General features: G+C 42.3%; 3 protein-coding genes across 6 annotated transcripts in view; 2 read left to right on the top strand and 1 right to left on the bottom strand.

Annotated features, from left to right (window-relative positions):
- TPK1 (thiamin pyrophosphokinase 1) overlaps positions 1-5,306 on the top strand; it is a 376,531-nt gene extending 371,225 nt beyond the window's left edge. For all 3 annotated transcript variants that reach the window (XM_042476582.1, XM_042476580.1, XM_042476581.1), the window contains one exon: positions 2,031-5,306. In XM_042476582.1, the coding sequence (XP_042332516.1) occupies positions 2,031-2,161 (131 nt within the window). In that variant the 3' untranslated portion in view covers positions 2,162-5,306. The remainder of the gene's footprint in view (positions 1-2,030) is intronic.
- On the bottom strand, positions 3,621-8,789 carry SEC61G (SEC61 translocon subunit gamma). Of its 2 annotated transcripts, none has more exons than XM_042476583.1 (4): positions 8,654-8,789; positions 7,489-7,588; positions 5,084-5,186; positions 3,621-3,799 (listed from the first exon to the last, which is right to left on the bottom strand). In XM_042476583.1, the coding sequence occupies exons 2-4, from the start codon at positions 7,580-7,582 to the stop codon at positions 3,790-3,792; spliced, it is 207 nt and encodes a 68-aa protein (XP_042332517.1). In that variant the 5' UTR covers positions 7,583-7,588; positions 8,654-8,789; the 3' UTR covers positions 3,621-3,789. The 2 variants fall into 2 exon arrangements, with proteins under 2 accessions (XP_042332517.1, XP_042332518.1); XM_042476584.1 differs by having other exon boundaries at positions 8,658-8,758.
- A 3,087-nt stretch (positions 8,790-11,876) lies between these two features.
- Positions 11,877-18,343, top strand: LOC121932524 (trichohyalin-like). The gene has a single exon (XM_042471188.1). It carries the CDS (start codon positions 12,044-12,046, stop codon positions 18,266-18,268), a length of 6,225 nt encoding a protein of 2,074 aa, XP_042327122.1. The 5' UTR covers positions 11,877-12,043; the 3' UTR covers positions 18,269-18,343.
- Positions 18,344-22,262: the final 3,919 nt, after the last annotated feature.

The raw sequence follows: 22,262 nt of genomic DNA, 5'->3' as shown, positions 1-22,262 counted from the left end.
AAGGCAAATGCTTTTTAACCCTCCCTTCCACAGAGAGAGCAGCTACAAAGTTAACCGAACCCTTCTCCGTATCCTCCGACTGCATTTCCCTATTCCTTGGATCATACCCAGGATTGAATGGCTTATCAGTATCTTTGTTACTATTCACTCTGAGACAAATTTAAAACTTTTCTTTATATTGTTGTGAGAGCAGCCAAGGTACATACCAAGAAAAACCTTACATAGGTATAATGGTGATGTAAACTGTGGGAGGAGGGCTGTAAGGCCTACACTGACTCTTGGGTGCCATATTGAGCCCTTAGTGTTTATTTTTCTATCCCTGATGTTAGCTTCTGGAGCTTTATTGAACCTGGACCTTGGCTGGAAGAATGGCATCAGGCCTCTGATAGCCTCTGCTCCCACATAAACTGCTCTTTTCCCGACCGGATTGGGCCTGTGCTACCTGCTGCTGAGGAAGATCTGAGCAGCTGGTTTTAAATAGTTGTGCCTCCCTTCCCAAGCCTTCGTCTTCCTGATAAAAGTATATAAAAGCAAAGGCAGACACTTGGGGAAACCTAAGAGCAGCACCCCTTCTTGGATGATGTAGAGAGACAGATCTTGGGTGAGAGCCAGGAGAGTGTGAGTTAAATCTTTTAGGAGGCCACTTTACAGTCCCTGGAGTGTAAAGACTGGGACTAAGATCATTAGTGAGAGAGGTGGATATGTCAGATGTTTCTGGGAGGAGGGGGGATGCCCTGTTCATTCATTCCCATTGCTCCCGTTTGGTTTCTGCACACCATCATCCATAAGAATTCCACAATTCATAACAATTCCATCCTTGTTACAAGGAAACCCGTTTGCCAAGGCTTTAAGCATTTGTTCCTTGGACCAGAGAGAATGGGAATGCTGCTGGTATACCTTGCTGCCCAGTAGTCTCCTTTCATGAACTCTCTAAGGTAGCCTTGGAGGTTGGAGAACCCTAGGATTGTGTTTCTGGGGGCTTTCAACATTCATACCAAGGCTGTCCTGAGAGCTGACTCAGGACTTCATCGCTTCCATTACAGCCATGGGGCTGTCTCAGTATATTGTCAGTCCTACTTATGAGGCAGGGCATACTCTGGATCTGTGGTTTGTTTGGGTTTTTTTCCTGTTTGGGTAGATGAAGGATCCATTTCAGTCTAGTTTCAGGCAAGGTTACAACACTGAAACAGCTTTAGTTGCTCAGGTTTATAGTTTGGGGGTTCTTCTGGATACAGAGCTGAGCTTGGAAGCCGAGGTATCAACGGTGACCAGGAGTATATTTGCACAGCTAAAGCTTGTGTGCCAACTGCACCCATTCCTAGAGAAGTCAGATCTAGCCAGTGGTACATGCCTTGGTTACATCCCGTCTGTATTACTGTATTGCGCTCTGTGTTGAATAGTGCTCAGAAACTTCAGCTGATAAAATCTAGCAAGCCTGGATTGACCCAATGGATCTAGGGGGTGGTAAATGTCTCATTGTGCCAGTGGGAGCTGTCTGCTGCTGAGGACCCTCTGAACCCAGATGTATATGAGAACTACTGTCCAATTGCAAATAGTCCTTTTTGAACAAGGTGCTTGAGAGTGTGGTGACTGGCAACCTGAGCAGTTCTTAGAGGAAACAGATTATCAAGATCCATTTCAGTCTTGTTTCAGGCCAGGTTACAACACTGAAACAGCTTTAGTTGCTCTAATTGATTACCTACTCGAGGCAAAAGAAGGGGAGAGCAATCCTGTTGATCTTCCTGGACCTCTCAGAAGACTTTGCTACTATTGATCATGGTGTCTTACTGGACCAGTATTAAGGGAGCCACATGGCAGTTTTTTCATGCAGTTTGGGGTGTTAGATACAATTTGTATGTAAAATACTAAGCAAAAATCACATATTTAAAATGTGGAGTGCTTAGGAGAACGGGGGGGGGGGGTTGCAGCTCTTGGGTCACACTTTTATCCATTCTCTATCCATTCTAGAATATAAGTGCTGCAAGTCTCAGGAATTATTGCCTTTAATTTTAATTTTTCATTGTTTGCAGATGGAAACATTCTAAAGTTTGGGACACTTGTCAGCACTTCAAACACATATGACGGCTCTGGGATTGTGACCATCGAAACGGACAAACCTTTGCTTTGGACAATGGGCATCCAAGAGAAAGAAAGCGCTTAAAAATATTATCACTGCCGCTTTTGTTCAGCCAGCCTTAAAGTGAAAATTCCCACAGACCCTCAACTACAGTACTAATGTATAAAACTATGTGGCCATCTCATTTCGTCAACATTTTTACACATTAGTCTTTGTATGCCATATCAACCTTGTGCAATACCAGACATTTTAAGAATTTTTTTTCTTGTTGGAGCAATATGGTATTTTTAAAAATATATATATGCAAGTTGAATTTGTTTTTGGATGTACTATGCATATTTTTAGAAAGGTTTTAAAGGTGGAAACTGATAAACCTTACAACATAAACAACAATTATGCCTTCAGTAAATGCCAACTTGTGATTTGTCACTGGCCTAGAATAGGACATGCCTAAGGTAAAAAGCTATTTCACAAGTTACAGCACCAAGAGTTACAGTCCTTGCTGTATGTATATATTTAAAGAATGCATGCACAGACACTAGACAGAGACATTACAAGAAGGGACACTGCCTCTGAAGTACTTATTTATATGTATCAACACAGCCAGAGCTCTGTAAACACAGGAAGCCTGGAAACTTTTAACCCCCAAAAAACTTTTGGTACAGTATATGGCTTTTTACCACTAAATCCTGCTAGTACAGTATTTCTCACCCCTTTATGCCCCTATATCCCTGTTATATCATTATTCTGCATAGGAAATGCACATGGCTGGCTCTGATGAGCTCTTTCACTTGCACTGAAAAAGTGAGAAGACAAAGGAGGGGAATGCCTCCTATAGATGTATAAATGTGTGTGCGTGTTATCTCTATGGGAAGCTTTGAACTTACTCCTAAATTATGTTGTCAACATAACTCATGAAAGTGTGTATATCATGGAGAACATAATTAATCTAGTGCAAATCCCATTAAATTGTCAATGTAAGCAATATTCTTGCTTTAATCCATACAAACCACTGTAACAAGTTTTGAGCTACAGCTCATAACTGCCAAAGTTGTAACTGATTAAACCAATGCCATGTTTTATGCTAATACTTCTATTTAATAAATACAGTGCACTGGTATCATACGTGGGCACGCTATAAGCAGCTCTCAGAATATGCTGAAAGCTGTGCAGGAGCGCACGGGGCAGCACGTCCCATTCAGGGGTGTGCGCCGGCACATGCACATGACCCATTCACTTGAATGGGGCTTGAACATGCGCAGTACTTGGCTTATGCGGGGGGTCCTGAACAGATCCCCCACGTAAGCCAAGGACAGACTGTATGAGCAAAGTCAAACATCAGAAAAAGCAATGGAGGCCTGTCCTGTTAACTAAGATGGTACACAAAGCATCTACGTTTATGAAGTAGTCCAGTGTGTCACTCAATTATATTTGAACACCAATGGGATACTGCAGGAGACACCACTGGTCCTTAGTTCAAGAACAGGTACCTTTCAGATGTTTTTTACTGCGATTTGTACAAAAAGAAGCAGAGATCACACCGTTTATCAAGATGTGCTTGTATTAACCAAATAGAATGCCACAACAGTTGTTCTTTAAAACCTGGTTTATATTGTCAAATAGTAAAAGAAGATCCAAATAGATTCTTAATCCAGAAAGCCCACAACCTTCTCATATGTCACTATGTCCAATATCAAGTCTTCATGAAGCATTCAGCCACCTCTGCCAAAAAGAAATGGGGAAAAAGACACCATCAACCCGATATTCTGCATTGTAATATTGCTATGCAATTGACTTTTTTTTTCCCAAGAGAACTAAACACAGCAGCAGATTTGCTTCAATCACAGAGGCTTGTTTAAATCAACATAATTTAAATTAGCTAGAAGTACAGATTTAAATCAGGTTTCCCATTGACATTTTATACATATTTTCCAAATGGTGGAAATCTGACCATTAAGCCATGTTAATTTACAACTAAAAAGAATAGTATTTCTTTCATTATTTATTCCTCTATTATTTCTGCCAAAGATTAACTCTGAGGTCTTTTGCATGGAAATCATTTTCTCTGTCACTGAGCAATCCTCCCAGTTCTCAAATGTGGGTTACTTTCAGAGAAGTGGTATAAGATTTTAGCCTAAATATGGGAATATAGTTGGCCTTTTGTATCCACAGATTCTTTATCCATGGATTCAAACATCCAGGGAGTGAACATTTTAAGTGATTTTTATATATATATATAAGTCATTTTATATAAGGGACACCATTTTACTACACTACTGTATTTAATGGGATTTGAGTATTCACAGGTTTTGATATTCACAGGGGGTCCGGGAACCAAACTCCAGGTGATATCAAGGGCCCACTGTACAGGGAGATTTACAATGGACAGTTTCTTCCTGTCTCCTTCCTTCAGTCTTGTTTCTTTCAGCTTTGTTTTGCCTTGGGTGAGCCTCGCCCGTAGGGAAAAATATTTTAGTACCCAGATACTTGAATGCAGTAGAGAAATGTAAGTGCAATTGCTATAAGTGCTATAAAATACTTTTAAGATGCTGCAGCCCCCCACAGCCATTCTGTGGCTGGTAGGGGGGAAAGGGCAATCAGAGAAGCATCTGGCTATCCCCCATAGCTGGATGTGAAATTATTACATCAATTGCTGAGACCTCAAGAAGATTCCAGCACATGCTAGCTACAGGGACATGGTCAGATGCTTTTCTGATTCCCAATCTCCCAAACTTTGTACCAGAGTGCCCATGGGAAAATGCTCACTGGGAAGCCTGCAGCAGCTTAATAGTAAGATGGGGGGGGGGGGGGCTGTTCAGAGGCCAGCTTTAGCATAATTCTGTGAATGGAACCATTGTCATATAAGGCTCCAGCTATTAAATATGGATCCTGACACAGAGAATCAAGGTAGCTATTCAGTTTATTTTAACACTGTCTATATAAAGTTTTCAAATATTCTACATACATCTTTCTACCACTCATACCTACTTTGCAGCTGGTACTTACACAATGATGTTGTTGATTGGAATGTGGATCAGTTTTACAAAGAAACCGATAAATCCCATTATCGCAAAACCTATCGCTGTTGCCATAGCAATCTTCTGGAATTCTGAAATTAAGTAAATAAATAACTGGTCAAAGCAAAAATAATTAGACCACTGAAATGGAAAATGATTTTTAAGGAAATGTATCTTTATAAAGCTTCATCAATTAAAACCAAATTCCTCTTTCATCTGTATCCAGGAAAACATTCTTCAATGATGAGTGCCCAAAATAGTCAATCTCTAATGTGTGTGTGTGTGTGTGTGTGTGTGTTTTAAAGAGAAGTAGCTAGCTGCCACTCTTTTATTTGACCCAAGAAGCGTTTGGAATGGGGGGGGGGGGTATAAAAGTAGGATAGCACTCACTGACCCTGTTTTTCTCATGCCCACAAGTTCAAACTTAGTGTGAAAATGGCTGACATGCATACAGCAATACAGTGGACCCTTGCTTTACGCAGAGAATGTGTTCTGCCCCCACCTCCCTGCACACATAAAGCAAATTCTGTGCATAATCAAGCCCCATTTAGATGAATGGGGTGTGCTCCCGGGTGTGGCACACACACCATTCTTCTAAATAGGGCTTCCCATCCGCATGACCTTAAGTCAGCGTATGGGAAGCCTGCATTAAAAGGGGGGTGGGGGCAATGTACATACATAATCCTTCTCCATGTCATCAGGAAGGACGTGAAGATGGAAACACCAGTATGACACCCGGTGCGGGAAGGGAACTTTGGGGCAGAGCCAAAAAGGCCTGCTCTTAACTCCCTGCCCCGTGTGGCTTTATTTCAGAGTAATGCTGAAGGAAAGCTGCGCTGGACAGGGACTGGGAGGTGTATGGCAGGGAGGTGGGGGACACTCACTGGGTGTCACCCCCCTTTAGTGCTGTCACCTGGTGCGGTCCACACAGCCCTAGTGACACTACTGTGTGGAATTTTGGTTTCCTTAACACTTAAAGGATCTGTATGCACAAAGGCCCCTTTTACAATAATGCTGCACACAGGGAGAGGTGAAGGAATGATTTTCCCCTTTTACATGTAAACCCATGGTGTCATATGTGCACAGTCCTAAGTGATCACTGTATTCTCCTGCTCCACTCTAAAAAAGCCGTAGAAGATTAATAATCCAGTCACAAGTATTTATAGATTATCTGTCAGTATGGCCATAATATATTCTATGTGTGTATGAGAGAGAGAGGAAGAGAGAGAGAAATAGAATATGTGTATAAAATATGTAACAATATACATATATAATATATGTAATGTATGTATACACACATACAGAGATACACACACATATTATGCTAACAGATCATGTGTGGTGAAGTCTCTAGCAATGAGCTGCTCCACAGTAACAAAAAAATTAGACAAGAAATGGAGAATGTAGGGATCACTAAGGAGGGAGAGGATTCTGCAGAAGGTCATCATGACCATCAACTGAGTACCTAAGACCATTTTATGTACTAGGACAATGCACTCATAATCTGATTCAGTTCATCCCACTCCAAGTACTTCTTTGCTGGAGCTACTTGTTTGCCACATTCAAATGGTTTTGCTCATTACAACCTTCTCCTGCTGAACAAAGGGAAATGTGGTCTTGGGAGACACCATGCTGAGCAAGCCCCAGCACAACTCTTGCCTTTCTCCAGACCTTTGAGCTTCAAGCATGTAGGTATAGAGGCAGATGCTACTCAAAAAATCTTGCTGTTTCCCCTGTTTATTCAAGGTTCAGTACACAAAGAAAGAAAGTACCTCCTCTTATATAAGGTCAGGAAAAGGTTTGGGTATTCTCCTTTCCTGTATGCATTCACAGTTTAAAATATCCACTCACTGTAACCAAGTGGCAATCTCATTCCCAGACCCCTGTCCAGGACAATTTCCAGGTGTCACCCCCTCACAATTCTGTCTCTGATCGTGTAGAAATTAAAAACCTGAATAGCTCTTCAAAATGTGAACTCAACAAAATGGATATTACCACTCTATTCATGTTATTGGTTTTTTAAAATGTTCCCTGTACAGTATGGATCTGCTCTGAGAAACTATTGACTCATCTTCCTTACAAAACGAAACTGCTAGACTCAGTACAAAAACACACCATGAACACTCAGGGTGCATCTACACTGTAGAAATAATGTAGTTTGACGCCACTTTAACTGCCATCCTACAGATTCCTAGGGTATGTAGTTTTGTGAGGCACAAACACTCTTCAGCGGAGAAAGCTAAAGGCCTTAAAACTACAAGTCCCAGGACTCCATAGACTGGAGCTACAGCATTTAAAGTGGTGTCAAGCTACACTATTTCTAGAGATAGATGCAGCCACTGTTATCTACTGAAAGAAACTGCTTCGTCTAGGTTTTCTGCTGGATAATGTTACCTTTCCTATCTGGCTTTGTGCATCTCTTGACAAGCCGGATGGAGTCTTTCACAAACTGGCGGCTGGGCTCCACAAACTGCATCACTTGGTCCATGGCGAACTGCAGGGAGGGAAAAAGACACATCTGCTCACAATCCCTCTCAATCAGCTCATTAACTGCCTTTAACAGGATTAAAAAGGTGTTACGTTTCTAAGTGAGGAGTTCATAATTCTTATATGATTTGGATTCAGATGTTGAAACAAACAAGTCCAAATGTTAACATGAAACTAAAAATTGGGAGGGGGGGTATTTAGCGTAAGAAAGCCCCCCCCCCCCTTTTGCAAAGTCTTCAGCATATAATGCAAAGCATTTCTATTACATTAGTAGACATTGGCCACATTTCCGCACTACACTCTTATAACGCTGCTATTCCACTCTAACTGTCCTGGCTGCCTTCTGGGGCTTGCAGTTGATGGAGGGACCTTAAGGCTTCTCAGCCAGAGAGCTCTTAAGCCTCACTGAACTACAAGCCCCAGAATGCAACAGGAGGCAGGCAGAACAGTTAAAAGTGGAATAATGATAATGTTAACAACAACAACAATAATAATAATAATAAATAGAAACCTTTTAAGAGAGCAGTGTGCTGCTGCTCTGCCTGCCTCCTGTTGCATTCTGGGATTTGTAGTTTAAGGTAGAAGGAACCATTTAGAATTCTCAGCCAGAGAGCTCTTAAGCCTCACTGAACTACAAGCCCCAGAATGCAACAGGAGGCAGGCAGAGTAGTTAAAAGTGGAGCAGCAGCACACTGCTCTCTTAAAAGGCTTCTATTCATCATCATAATCATCATTATTGTTGTTGTTATTAACATTATCATTATTCCACTTTTAACTGCTCTGCCTGCCTCCTGTTGCATTCTGGGATTTGTAGTTTAAGAAAGAAGGGACCATTTAGAATTCTCAGCCAGAGAGCTCTTAAGCTTCACTGAACTACAAGCCCCAGAATGCAACAGGAGGCAGCACTATAGGAGCGTAGTGCCATAATGTCCATAGAACCACAGAGTAGCTCCCCCAGACGCCCCAAAGCCAAACCAGGACCCTTCCCCTTTCATCGGGGGAGAAGGGAGAGAGGGGGCCGTTGTCTTCTCTGGTGCCTGAGGAAAGCCGCTTGGGCCAGTCTCCCACTCACCGACCCTCCAAAGCGACCTCCGCCTCAAGAACAGACAACGAACGCCGTCCTAAAGACACGTAGCCACCAAAGGAAAGAGCAGAGCGGAACCGGAAATGGAAAGCTGCGCCGCAGAGGTGCGCATGCGCGGGAGAAAGAGGACTTCCGGCCCGCATGCGCACTGCAGAAATGGATGCTGTGTTTGCCCTCAGTTTGAGTGCCACGGCTCCACGCGATGGGATTCTGGGAAGTGTAGTTCCATCGCATGGAGCCTTGTGGCACTCAAACTGAGGACAAACAGCATCCATTTTGCCTTATGGCTACTACACAACCGTGGTCCAAAACACACTGCAGAAATAATCCCCCTTTGAGAGTGCTTGAACTGCCCTGGCTCAGTCCTAGGGAGCCCTGGGAACTGTAGTTTATTATGGCACCAGAGAAGGCTCACACTCTCACAAAACTACAATTCCCAGAGTTCCTTTCCACTGAGCCAGGACAGTTAAAGCAGTCTCAAAATGGATTACTTCTGCAGTGTGTTCTGGACCTCTGTGAGCCCTTTGTGAGGGAAAGAAGGGGCTGTCAAGGGGGGTCCTTTCGTGGCCTGAGGCCCCTTCTCCCCCCCCCCCCGATAGGCCTGGGCCCCTCCTGTTGGCTTCAGAGGCCACCATTTCGTGGTCCCTTCCGTGACCCAACACAGCAAAAGAGGAAAAACACATGGGCTGCGGAAGTTTCACAGCGGCAGTGTCATAGGTCCAGAACACACTGCAGAATTAATCCAGTTTGAGACCACTTTAACTGCCCTGGCTCAATGTTAGAGAATCTTGGGCACTGTAGTTTATTGTGGCACCAGAGCTCTCTCTGACAGAGAAGGCTCACTGTCAAGACTACACTTCCCAGAATTGCCTAGCGTTGAGCCAGGGCAGTTAAAGCGGTCTCAAACTGGGATTATTTCTGCAATGTGTTTTGGACCTTACTTGACTAGTTTTAAAAATACATGCGTTTGAACCATTGTCTGCTCTTCTTGGACCAAGGAGCCAGCATGGCCTCTGGGTTTGAGTGCTGGGTCAAGGCTTTGGGAGATGAGATGACCGTTCTGCCATGGAAACCCACTGGGCAGCCTTGGGCAGGTCACGCTCTCTCAGTCTCAGAAGATGGTGGCAGCAAGCCTCCCTTGAAGAAACCTTGCTGGGAAGACACCATGTTAGGGTCACCATATGTTGGAAGTAACCAGAAGGCACACAACAGCAGCAGCAGCAACATCAACAGAATGTTTCCTATTATGAGCCAGTTTGATAACAAAAATACTGTGAGAGATAAGGATGAAAACACTTTAGACACAGAATTCAAAGATATAGCCGTGTTAGTCTGTAGAATCAGTATGTAGAGAGATCTTGTAGCACCTTTGAGACTAACTGAAATAAGTTGGCAGCATGAGCTTTCCTAGACTTCAGTAAACGCATCTGAGGAAGTAGACTGAAGCCTACAAAAGCTCATGCTGCCAATTTCTTTCAGTTAGTCTCAAAGATGCTACAAGATCCCTCTACATATTGATTCTAAAGACTAACATGAACTCTACGCCTAAAGTACCTTCATCCTTATCTCTCGAAGGAGTTTATCACATAGGAGGAATTCTCTTAATTTCGAAAGAAAAGAAAGTGGGGCCAGAACGCATTCATGTGAATTTGCTAGTTCATTGAATTTACATGAATTTGAATTGCATTTGAACTGACTTCCCATTGCCCAAAAATAGCTTGCCATTGCCTGAAATTGCGTGTGATCACCTCTCGCACAATAACGTGAAACCCCATGATTGCGTTTGGCTTGACTTCCCATTGATCCAAAATTGCATGTGGTAGTGTATCACGTAATAACGTTAAACCCCCATGCTTGCGTTCAGATTGCCATTGGATTATACTTCCAGTTTTCCTTGTCTGATAACATCTATAGTATTTTTGTTATCAAACTGGCTCTTAAATAGGAAACATTCTGTTGCTGCTGCTGCTGTTGTTGTGTGCCTTCTAGTCATTTCCAATGTATTTCATCCTTATCTCTCATAGTACTTTAGACTGTTTCTCCGCATTTAACAATGCCCACGTTTTCTTGGACTACATTTAAACAATTGCATCAATCATGAAACACTAGGGGTAAAGTATGTTCCCCAAAGAGCAGGTATTTTTCATAGCTTCCAACTATCCTGAGGAACAGTCCTAGCTAATCTTGTCACTCTTCAGATGCTTTTTAAATGGCCAGTTTCTCTCTCTTCCTCTCTCTTTTCCCCTTTTCTCCTCTGCTTACTTCAGTAGCTGCAAACTGAGAGCCTGTACAGACAGGCCAAAATAAAGCTGCTTCGGGTCACTGGAGGTATGCTGTTTAAATGATGCATGTGTCCTAAGAGGCTGGAAGCCACACCAAAGCCACACTCCAGCCCTAAGGACTAGAGTGCAGCTTTGGCACAACTTCTGGCTTCTTAAGATGTGTGTGTCATTTAAACAGCATACCTCCAAAGTGACCCAAAGTAGCATTATTTTGGCCTGAGTTCAAAGTATTGTACAAAAGTAGTTTGCACTTGGATAATGTAGCAGAGAAGAGAGGAGTGGATACAAAAGCATACTTTTGCAGCCTCACCTAGCCTGTGTATCATTAATAACTTTCTCCATCTCGACCACATTCTAATGTTGCCTAGCCCTGTGCATTCTAGCCTTAATCTGTGAAATGTTGTAGGGTACACATTTTTACTGCACTCCTTTCAAATAGACAAAATTGCTAAATGTTGAACTTTCCCTGTATTGCAAGACAGTCTTGCAGTTTTCCAGTCTAATGTCCAACATTTTTCTTTTGCTAATCTTGGTTATCTAATAATCCCAGGAAGAGCGTCCCAGCAACAACAAAAACCACCCCCAACACAGTGCATACCAGTTTATGAGTTGATGAGAAAACAGGATTTCATGGCAGAAATCTTGGGAACAAGGGATATTTCGTTGGAAATATTCCATTTCTTTGGCTGCACCCGCTTTTGTAAAAGATGCAAAAATAAAAAACAAACCCCAACAGCAAATCTCCTGTACTCACCCTATTTAGATACCGAAAACAAAGCACAAGAGCAACTCCTGTGAGAATTTATTGATGTTGCATAAAGAACATGCCTCAAGATTCCAGTGATGATGAAAACAGTGACATCATAAAATCATCCTTTGTTGTTGAATGTCTCAGACTGCGTTTTACCACATTAAGCAGTAATAGTAGCAGCAACATAGAAGTACAACCATGGCAGAGAGGAATTATGAGGGTCATTTTCCATCAGGCCACTCATTAGCTTAACAACTAAATCCTCTCTCCAGTTAATTTCCTTAAATCCCTCCCTCCCTTTATGGCCAAACCACCACCTTTATCAGTTCATCATTTTTCTTCATCATGGAACCAAACAATGTTCACAGTGGCATGCCTGATGGGGTCACGTCTGGACTGAACTTTGCAAATTCTGAAGATCGACTCTTCCTTCGAGAGTCATTAGAAAATGTGAACAATTCCCTATCACATACTCTGACCAACATCTGTGTAGGTGAGGCTGGTGATGATAAGTTTTTGGAAGATTCATGCAAAGACAGCAATTTGGAGACCTGCGGTGAGGACATGATGGGAAAATATCAAAATGGCATTCAAGAAGTTGGAGACAAAAACCTGCAAGTTAGTGATGAGATGAGGAATCAAATCAACGAAAAAAACAAGGAAGGCTTTGCATTTCTATCTAAGGGTGAATTTCAGAAAGCAATTGATCTGTTCACAGAAGCCATCGAATTGAATCCATATATTTCCAGTTCTTATGTTAACCGTGCCAATGCCTTTATGCAGTTGAAGGATCCAAGTTCTGCCATTAAAGACTGTAATGTGGCTATTGATCTGAATCCCAGATCACCAGAGACATTAAAGCTGAGAGGGAAAGCATTCAAGAATTTGGGACATTTGAAAGAGGCAACCTGTGACTTTGCCTTAGCATCCAAATTAGAATATGACAAAGAAGCCAATGCTGTGCTAAGAAGACTAAAGTTAGAGTTTCAAAGAATTTCTGAGAAGCAGGCAAAGTGTACGCTAAAATATAAGGAACCTGAGATAGTGGGGAAGATTAAGAATGTCCAGCTATCTTTAGAGGATCAGGAAAATGTTCACAGAGTGAGAGACTCCAGCACATCATTGGAGAATAAAATAGCAAAGCATAAAGAGGAGATCAAGCTAGATGATGGTGGTGACTCCCAAGAGATAACTGATGAAAATACGGGGATAGCTGACATGTGGAAGCAAGCCACTGAAAAAAAGAAGGAAGCTTTTGATGCAGTGGAGAAGGGAGAATTAGAAAAGGCCATTGAACTATTCACCGAAGCAATCACACTAAACCCCCAGTATATGAGCTTGTACATTTGTCGGGCCAGCACCTTTCTGAAGTTGCATATGCCAACTGCTGCCATAAGAGACTGTGACCAAGCCATAAAAATAAACCCTGATGCAGCATTGCCATACAAGTGGCGTGGGGGGGCATTTTATTTGCTGGGCTTCTGGGAGAAGGCTGCTAAGGATCTTGCTTTGGCTTGTCAGCTGGATTACGATGATGATACCTTTTCTATGCTAAAGGAGGTGCAAGCAGAAGCTCAGAAAATCAGTAAATGCCAGGGCAAGCCTGGAGAAAGATGTAAAGGGGAGGGGTATAAGGAAAAGATGGAGAAGATGAAGGACCAGGAAAGAATTCAAGCAAGGATTTCTCAAGAGGAACAAGAAATGCAGGAAAATGTTTCAGAAAAACAGGAAAGAAGTATGTACAAAATCTTTCCAGAAAAGAATGATCAATATAGTCATTCCCCAAACCACAAAAGATTTCCTTTTTATTTTCCAGATGGGCAGGACAAAGTCTATGCTATGTATGTTGCAGAACAAAAATCATGTCAGCTTGCAGGTCGAGGAAAACATGAAACATCTGAACTGCAGGAACTGGGGGTTCAAATGGAAACTAAGAGGGATGAAAAATACATTAATAGTTCCGAGAGTGAGGACAGTGAATTAGAGATTGATACTGAAGAGGTGATTGAGCCAGATGACGATGTTCCTCAAGAGATGGGAGATGAAAACTTGATGGTCACAGAAGAAATGAAGAAGCAGGCCAATGAAAAGAAGAGGGATGCCATCGAGGCAGTCAATAAAGGTGAGCTTTTAATAGCTTTACATCTGTTCACTGAAGCTATTAAGCTCAATCCAAAACTTACAATTTTATATGCAAACCGAGCCAAGATCTATCTGAAGCTTGAAAAGCCACATGCTGCAATTAGGGATTGTGACAGAGCTGTCCAAATCAACCCTGATTCTGCACAGCCCTACAAATGGAGAGGGAGAGCACTGCAAATGCTTGGTTACTGGCAGAAGGCTGCTAAAGATCTTGCATTAGCCTGTCAGTTAGATTATGATGAAGAATCCTATGCAATGTTGAAAGAGGTACAACCCAAGGCTCAGAAAATTGCTAAATTCTGGAGGAAGTGGGAGAGAAAGCGTCAGGAAAAAAATTATAAGGAGCAATTGGACAAAATTCAGAAAGCTTCTGAGGAACATAAAAGAGTTCAGTCTAATGTACTGGAGCTAGAAAAAGATGACAAGGGAGCCATGGAACACGAGAGGAAATCTTGGGAAGAAACCACGAATGAGCAACAAACAGCAAGAAAAAAAACGCTGAGAAAACAGGAAGGCATATCCCAGGAGACATTGGGAAAAGGCCTAGAGAAAAAGAAGCAATACCAATATTTTGAGCAGGAGACGGAGGAGCAAAAAAACTTTCAACAGAAATTGCTGGAAGAACAACAGAGTCTTCAAGAAAAGGAAGTGAAATACCATGGAACAGTCCAACAGAAAGAACTGGAGGAACAACTGAGAGCTCTTCAGGAGGAGCTAGAGGAAAAGCTAAGATCTTATCAAGAACAGTTGGATGAAGGTGAGAATGCCATGCAGAGATTATTAGCGGAACAAGAAAAATCACAGCAGAAAGTGCTGTATGAACAAGAAAGAGAATATAAAATGATCCTAGAAGAACAACAGAGAATCCAAATGTTGGCTCTGGAAGAACTGACAAGAGCTCAGCAAGAGGCTCTGGAGGAACTGACAAGAGCTCAGGAAGAGGCTCTGGAGGAACTGGCAAGAGCTCAAATTAAAGCCCTGGATGAACAGGAGAGAGTTCAGCAGAAAGCCCTGGAGGAACAGGAGAGGGCTGAGAAAGCTCTTGAAGCTCTGGAAAGAGCTCATAAAGAGGCTTTAGAAGAACAAAAGAATGCTCATATAGCTGCTATAGAAGAGCAGGAGAAAGCACAGAAAAAATCTCTAGAAGAAAAGAAGATGGCTGAGGCAGCTCTAGAGGAACTCTTAAATACCCAGAGAAAGGCCCAAGAAGAACAGGAAAGAGCTAAACAGAAAGCAATAGAAGAAAGACAGAGTGTTGAGAAGGCCCTAGAGGAATTAGAGATTGCTCAGAAGAAGTCTGTAGAGGAACAAGTAAGGGCTCAAAAAGCACTGGAGGTTCTTGAAAAAGCTCATAAACAGGCTTTGGAAGAGCAGAAGAAACTTCAGATAGCTGCCATAGAGGAGCAAGAGCAAGCACGGAAAAAATATCTAGAAGAGAAGAAAATGGCTGAAGCAGCCCTGGAAGCACTCTCAAAGGCTCAGAAAAATTTCCCAGAAGAACAGGAAGCAATGCAGAAAAAAGCAGTAAATGAGAGAAAAATGAACCTCAAAGAATTAGAGAAGAAGGCTTTGAAGGAACAGGAAAAAGCTCAAAATGCCATGGAAGCTCTTGAAAAAGCCCATAGGCAGGCATTGGAGGAACAGAAACAAGCCCAAGAAATATCTTTGAAAGAAAGGAAAATGGCTGAGGCAGCCCTAGAAGAACTCTCAAAGACCCAGAGTAAGATGCAGGAAGAACAACAAAATGCTGAGAAGAAAGCAATGGAAGAAAGAGAAATACTTCAGAAAAACATAGAAGAATTACAAGTGATCCAGAAGAAGGCCTTGGAGGATCAGGAAAGAGCTGAGAAAGCTCTCAGTTCTGTGGAAAGAGCTCATAAACAGGCCCTGGAAGAGCTGCGGACAGCTCAGATGGCAGCCATGGCAGAACAGGAGCAAGCACAAAAGAAATCTCTAGAAGAAAAGAAAATATCAGAGGCAGCTCTGGAAGAACTGTCAGCAGCTCAGAGAAAGTTCCAAGAAGAGCAACAAAGAGCTGAGAAGAAAGCAATGGAAGAAAAAGAAATACTTCAGAAAAACATAGAAGAATTACAAGTGATCCAGAAAAAGGCCTTGGAGGATCAGGAGAGAGCTGAGAAAGCTCTCAGTTCTGTGGAAAGAGCTCATAAACAGGCCCTGGAAGATCTGAGGACAGCTCAGATGGCAGCCATGGCAGAACAGGAACAAGCACAAAAGAAATCTCTAGAAGAAAAGAAAATGGCCGAGGCCGCTCTGGAAGAATTGTCAGCAGCTCAGAGAAAGTTCCAAGAAGAGCAACAAAGGGTTGAGAAGCAAGCAATGGAAGAAAAAGAGGTACTTCAAAAAAGGCTAGAAGAATTACAGATTGCTCAGAAGAAAGCACTAGAAGAACAGGAGAAAGCTGAGAAGGCTCTGGATGTTCTGGAAAGAGCTCATAAACAAGCCCTAGATGAACAGAAGGAAGCTCAGAGGGCTGCTATGGAAGAACAAGAGCAAGCACAGAGGAAATCTCAAGAAGAAAAAAAGTTGGCCGAAAAAGCCTTGGAAGAACTCCTAAGGACTCAGAGAAAGTTCGAAGAAGAGCAGAAAAGAGCTGAGAAGCAAGCAACTGAAGAAAGAGAGATACTTCAGAAGAAAACTGAAGAATTGGAGATTGCTCAGAAGAAGGCCCTTGAGGAACAAGAGAAAGCTCAGAAAGCTCAGGACGCTCTGGGGAAAGCCCATAAACAGGTTCTAGAGGAACAGAAGAAAATTCAGTTGGCTGCAACAGAAGACCAGGAACAAGCACAGAAGAAGTTTTTACAAGAAAAAAAGCTGGCTGAGGCAGCTCTAGAAGAACTCTTGAAAAAGGTCCAAGAAGAGCAAGAAACAGCCGAGAAGAAAGCAATGGAGGAAAGAAAGATAGCTGAGAAGACACTAAGAGATTTAGACACTGCTCAGAAGAAGGCCTTAGAGGACTTAGAAACAGCAAAGAAAAAAGCCAGGAAGGAACAGGAAAGAGCCCAGAAAGCTCTGGATGCCCTGGAGAAAGCTCATAAGCAACTCCTGGATGAACAGAAGAGAACACAGAAAAAATCTCTTGAAGAAAAGAAGATGGCTGAAGCAGTTTTAGAAGAACTCTTAAAGACCCAGAAAAAGTTCCATGAAGAGCAGAAAAAGGCTGAAGAGAAAGCAATGGAGGAAAAAGAGACAACTCAAAGGGCTCTAGAAAAATTAGAGGCTGCTCAGAAGAATGCCATAGAGGAACAGGAAAGAGCTCAGAAAGCCTTGGAAGCACTAGAAAAAGCTCATAAACAATCCTTAGAGGAGCAGAGGCATGCACAGGAAATATCTCTAAAAGAAAAGAAGATGGCTGAGGCAGCTCTAGAAGAGCTCTCAAGGGCTCAGAGAAAGAGCCAAGGAGAGCAGGAAAAAGCTGAGAGGAAAGCTATAAAAGCAAAAGAGAGCAGTCAAAAGTCCCTAGAAGAATTAGAGAGTGCGCAAAAGAAGACCCTGGAGGACTTGGAAACAGCTCAGAAAAAGGCCATGGAAGAAAGTGAAAGAATTCAGCATCAGGCCTTAGAAGAACAAAGGAAAGCATATTTAGCTAAGGAAGAACTGGAGAGAGTGCATGCCAAGGTCATAGAGGAACAGCAGATTGCTCAGAAGGTAGCTTTTGAAGAACAGCAAAGAACTAAGAAGATGCTTATTGAACTAGAGGAAACACGAAGGAAATTCTTGGAGGAACAGGAAAGGGCACAGATGAAAGTTCGAGAGGAACAAGTAAGAGTTCATCATGCCACACAGGAACTGGCAAAAGTTCAAAGGGCAGCTCTGGAAGAGCAGGAGAGAGTTCGGAAGACAGCCCTAGCAGAACAGCAGAGAGCTCAAATGATGATGAAGGAACTGGAGGAAAGACAGAGAAAAGCCCTGGATGAACAGGAACAAACACAGATAAAGGCCCTCGATCAGCAAAAGAAAGCTCGTCTTGCTATGGAAGAACTGGCAAAGGCTCAAAAGGTAGCACTGGATGAACAAGAGAAGGCTCAGAAAAAGGCCTTAGAAGAACAGAAGAGAGCCCAAAGGGCCATGGAAGAACTAGAGAGAGTGCGAAAACAGACACTGGAGGAAATGGAAAGACTCCAGTATAAAAATACAGCACAAATTGAGGAGCCTGTTCTTAGAAAGATAAACGAGGCATGCAAATTAATTCAAATTACAGGCTCTATCAAACCAGAAGGAACTCAAAATAAAGAGCTAGGTGTAGTTCATCAAGACCTCTGTGCTGAGCAGGGAAAGATTCCCAGAGACCTAGAACAGAAAGAACACTCACAGTGTCAGAAGAGCACAGGGCATGAAAAGAGTTCAGAAATACCATTCTTAAACTCTGTCTTGGACTTTTTTCAAACTGAGTACATTCCAGAATTCTGATCCTGTGTAAGGATTAGAATGAGATGAACTGATTTTGAAGGCCATCTGCACGCATTGTGTAAATTAAAGTAAAACTGGGAGGGAAGGAATAAGAAAAGAAATGCTTCTGTTTTTAAAGGGTTTTCCCGTATAGAAAATACGTTTTTATCAAAGTTAAAATAGCCCTACTGACACAGCACTGACACATGTTCTTTTCTCTCTTGATATATCATGAGGGTTCACTCAGTGAGCAGAAGAGCAAAGTAAAATTCACTGCTGGTTGGTTGGTCAACTATGAATACAAGTATCAAATAGGACAGAGGTTCCCAACCTAGGTGCCCACAGCCCAGGGGTTATGAGATGGAATTTCAGGGGTGCAACAAAGAGTGGCTTGTCTCTTTGAGTGACGGGTCGTGAGTCATTACTCAATTTTTTTCTGAATAAATTAGAATCTAATTGCTCAGTTTAGATTTGCATTTTATGCACTGAGTTAAAAGCTTGTTTTTTAAAGTTCAATTTGTTCACCTGCAGTATTTTATATGTTTCATTTTGTGGTTCAAAAATTAGAAACTCGACTTCTTCGTTTTCAAATGGAATATTACTTTTGTAGGGGGTGCAAACATTAATCAATCATTTCCTTGGGGTGTGGGACACAGAAAAGGTTGGGAACCACTGAAATAGGAGGTTAAGGAATTAACACCTGACCTCTTCTCCTACTGCCCCCTCCCCTTTTAGCAAATTTGAAATTAGCCAGATGTTTAAAACAGGGTGCTGTTTTTGTCAAATGGTTTAAACAATGTGAAGTCGAAGGCTTTCATGGCCGGCATCCATAGTTTTTATATCTGCATATCATCCCACCCTGAGGCCCTGCAATCAACAACAGAACAATACACAGATGAACATGGTATTCCCTCCCTAACCAGGGTCACACGAGGTGTGTGTGTCTTTTATGTTCACATTCTCTGAAGATGCCAGCTACAGATGCTGGCGAAACATCAGGAATAAACCCTTCTAGAACATGGCCACATAGCCCGAAAAACCAACATAAAACTATTGTTTTAACAATGATTAGTTCTATTGAAATTTTACAGATTTTTCAACTGGTCAAATGTTTCTCCATGGCCAGATAGATATAAACAGAGAAAGAAAGAGAGAGAGAGAAGGTTCACATAGGGGAAAAAACATAATTATGGATGTCAATGACCAGCATATTCAAGGCAGAACTTGAAAATTGGTTTTCGCTTCAGTGTTTTTAAAATGGCATTCCATTGCAGTTGAAATTGTGGGCATTCCTCTGTTGGAAGAAACAGTTACACTGAAATTCTACTATTTTATTAAGGTCTTGCTCTTCTCTTCAATCTGTGTGAAATAAGAATCCTATAAATATGGCAGCTCATGGGCTAAGCAGACAGCTACCTCCTCATAAAATTCTGGAGATGCCCACACTTCAGTCCCTGCGACACTTCTGCTATAACTACTTCATTAACCTCCAGTTTCTGTTTCTGCAGTGAAAAAAGTTTTTAATATATATATATTATTTACAAAAGAAGTCCAAGGGGTGGCATTGGGTGGAACAAATTAACAAATTCACTTGAAAAGGACCACATTCCCTTGCAAGCCAAAAACTCATGAAGAGAATAGATTGGCACCAACAAATTTCCACTGAGGTTCAGATGTAATCCACATAGAATCATAGAGCTGGAAGAGACCACAAGAACCATGCAGCTAGGGTTGCCATAATTCTCAACCACAAACCCGGACAAAATGTAGGACAAAATTTAGACCAAAATGCAGGACATTTAAGGTCCTCCATTTTTCTTAAATGTCCTACATTTTGGGCTAAATTTTATCCTACAATTGTCCTGCATTTTGGTCTAAATTTTGTCCTACATTTTGTCCCAGTTTGTGGTAGAGAATTATGGCAACGCTATGCAGCAGCCCAAACTCCTGCCATGCAGGAACTCACCATCGAAGCACCCCCTAGAGATGGCCATCCAGCCGCTATTTAAAGACCTTCAAAGACCTCCAAGGGAGTGTGTTCCACTGTCAAACAGCTCTTACTGTCAGGAAGTTCCTGCTGGACACTTCAGATGTTTAGGCTGCAAACTTAATGCCATCAGTCAAGGAGCCCCATTGAACTCAGAAGGACTTGCTTCCAATGGAACCTGTATGTTACCATTTAAGGACTTTGGTTTCTTTGATCCTTACAGACATTTTAATGCCTAGCAGAGAAACCTTCCTCCCATCATTCTAAAAGGGCCCATTGGTGTCCCTGATCCAGTCCCTAGAGGTTCCTAGTCACCCCTAGTCTTCCCTGAAGCCACAGAAGCTCCCTGAAGCCTCCTCAGAAAGAAGGAGCCAAAGAACAAGCTTTGGATCTGAGAAGGTGGGCAGAGAGTCAGTGCTGTACAATCCCATGGATGGTAGCAGTCCAGCTCACCACCCCAATCAGTTTCTCACTCCTGCTCACCTCTAATATCTAAAACAACCCTTTCTCATGGATGACAATGCCTAAGGCTATTGAGGGCATTGTCTGTATCAGCTGCAATGTATTCATTGAAAATAAGACTGCAGTATATATTTATATTATTCTTTACTCCAAATGCTTACACAAGATGGCACTGTAGCTCATTAATAAGGAAAAGAATGCTCCTGCTCTCTAGAACCTCAGTGTGATTTTACTGAAGAAACTCATTTCACAAGCTATAAGCAGCAGATTGGAATTATTCATGGTTATTAATGAATTGATCTTGAGGGATTCAATGAGCATTAATTCCTCCCAATTGTTCTGCAGGTTTTGGCAATCTATCCATTGCTTCAGAACTGTCTATCTGCAGCTTCAATTTGCTTGGGGCGAAATGTAGCCCTCCGTGGCCTTCTGTTAACTTGGGTTGACACCCCCAGATCCCTCAGTCCCCAGATGTTGACTAATGAGGAAAAGTTTCCCTTTCCCAATATCAAGCCTTCTACTCCCTCCTATAGATTTGGCCCAGGGATAGATAGTGTGTGTCCTGATGTCAGACTACATATCCCCTTCCTTGTCCTTCACCAGTCCTTTATACTGTCAAGGGCTAATGGGTGCTTTAATCCAACAACATTTGTTGGAGAGTCAAGTGTTCTCCACTCCTGCTCTGCTTTTCTCAATGGTGAAACTGCCCAATATTTGGTGAGCAAAGAATTCCCAAGCTTCTCCTAGCTGGTCACAGCACAAGACTCCAATATTTTATAAAATGGTATTATATGTTCTGAGTGTTTTGGTTTCTCCCTAGTGTTGAGAATGGCACTGATCATGAAAATGCATAGGTGGGGAAAGGTGAGTGATACAAACCTAGGGTAGTTAGACTTTAGATCTGTAGGAACTAGTGTATTATTATTATTATTGACTGTCAGATTCCCAAGATCCACCAAACAGCTAAAAAAAAAAACTTTGGAAGCTTTAAACAATCAGGGCGCCATTTTTTTCAGTAAAGTATCCATTCCTAGCTGTAAAACTTTGTTTTACAGAAAGGAATAGGTTCTTCTGAGTTCATACTAAACAGGAATTTGTTTTTAGCACAGCGGGCCCTTCCCTTACGCAGGGGATCCATTCCATGTATCCGTAATCCCTCGTGCCTCATTGCAAACAATGGTGTGTGTGCTTGCAGCTCAGGACAGTGCGTGCGCCACAGGCGCACACGCCATTTTCTTAAATGTCGTACAGCTTCCGCATAAGCTGGAAGCCACATATAGTGCGCCCACGTATTGCGCGTGCACACTGTACAAGGACTGATGTCATTATCCTTTCAAACAACAATCTGCATCTAGTTTTCTCCAGGAAACCTTTCCCCAAGAATATGCAGGGTAGGAGTGCCCATTTTTCAGCTGACCTCTATAGTGGTTCCTTGAACTGCTGCATTGAGGATAATAGTTACCTTCATGCCAGGAAAAAGCTCCATTTACTGCAAACCACCTTAAAAGATCTGTTGAAAAGTAGCATAATCTCTTTGCACACAGTGCTGCTAACCCTGGTTGTCCA

The sequence above is a fragment of the Sceloporus undulatus genome, chromosome 6, assembly GCF_019175285.1.
Source record: "Sceloporus undulatus isolate JIND9_A2432 ecotype Alabama chromosome 6, SceUnd_v1.1, whole genome shotgun sequence".
NCBI lineage: Eukaryota > Metazoa > Chordata > Lepidosauria > Squamata > Phrynosomatidae > Sceloporus > Sceloporus undulatus.
This window is presented reverse-complemented; position numbering and strand designations above follow the sequence as displayed.

Excerpts from the sequence above, each read along its gene's own strand:
- SEC61G (XM_042476583.1), bottom strand. The coding sequence starts at position 7,582 with ATGGACCAAGTGATGCAGTTTGTGGAGCCCAGCCGCCAGTTTGTGAAA. Across the intron at positions 5,187-7,488 it reads CACAAAGCCAGATAGGAAAG|AATTCCAGAAGATTGCTATG; the intron begins GTAACATTATCC and ends ACTTAATTTCAG.
- LOC121932524 (XM_042471188.1), top strand. The coding sequence starts at position 12,044 with ATGGAACCAAACAATGTTCACAGTGGCATGCCTGATGGGGTCACGTCT.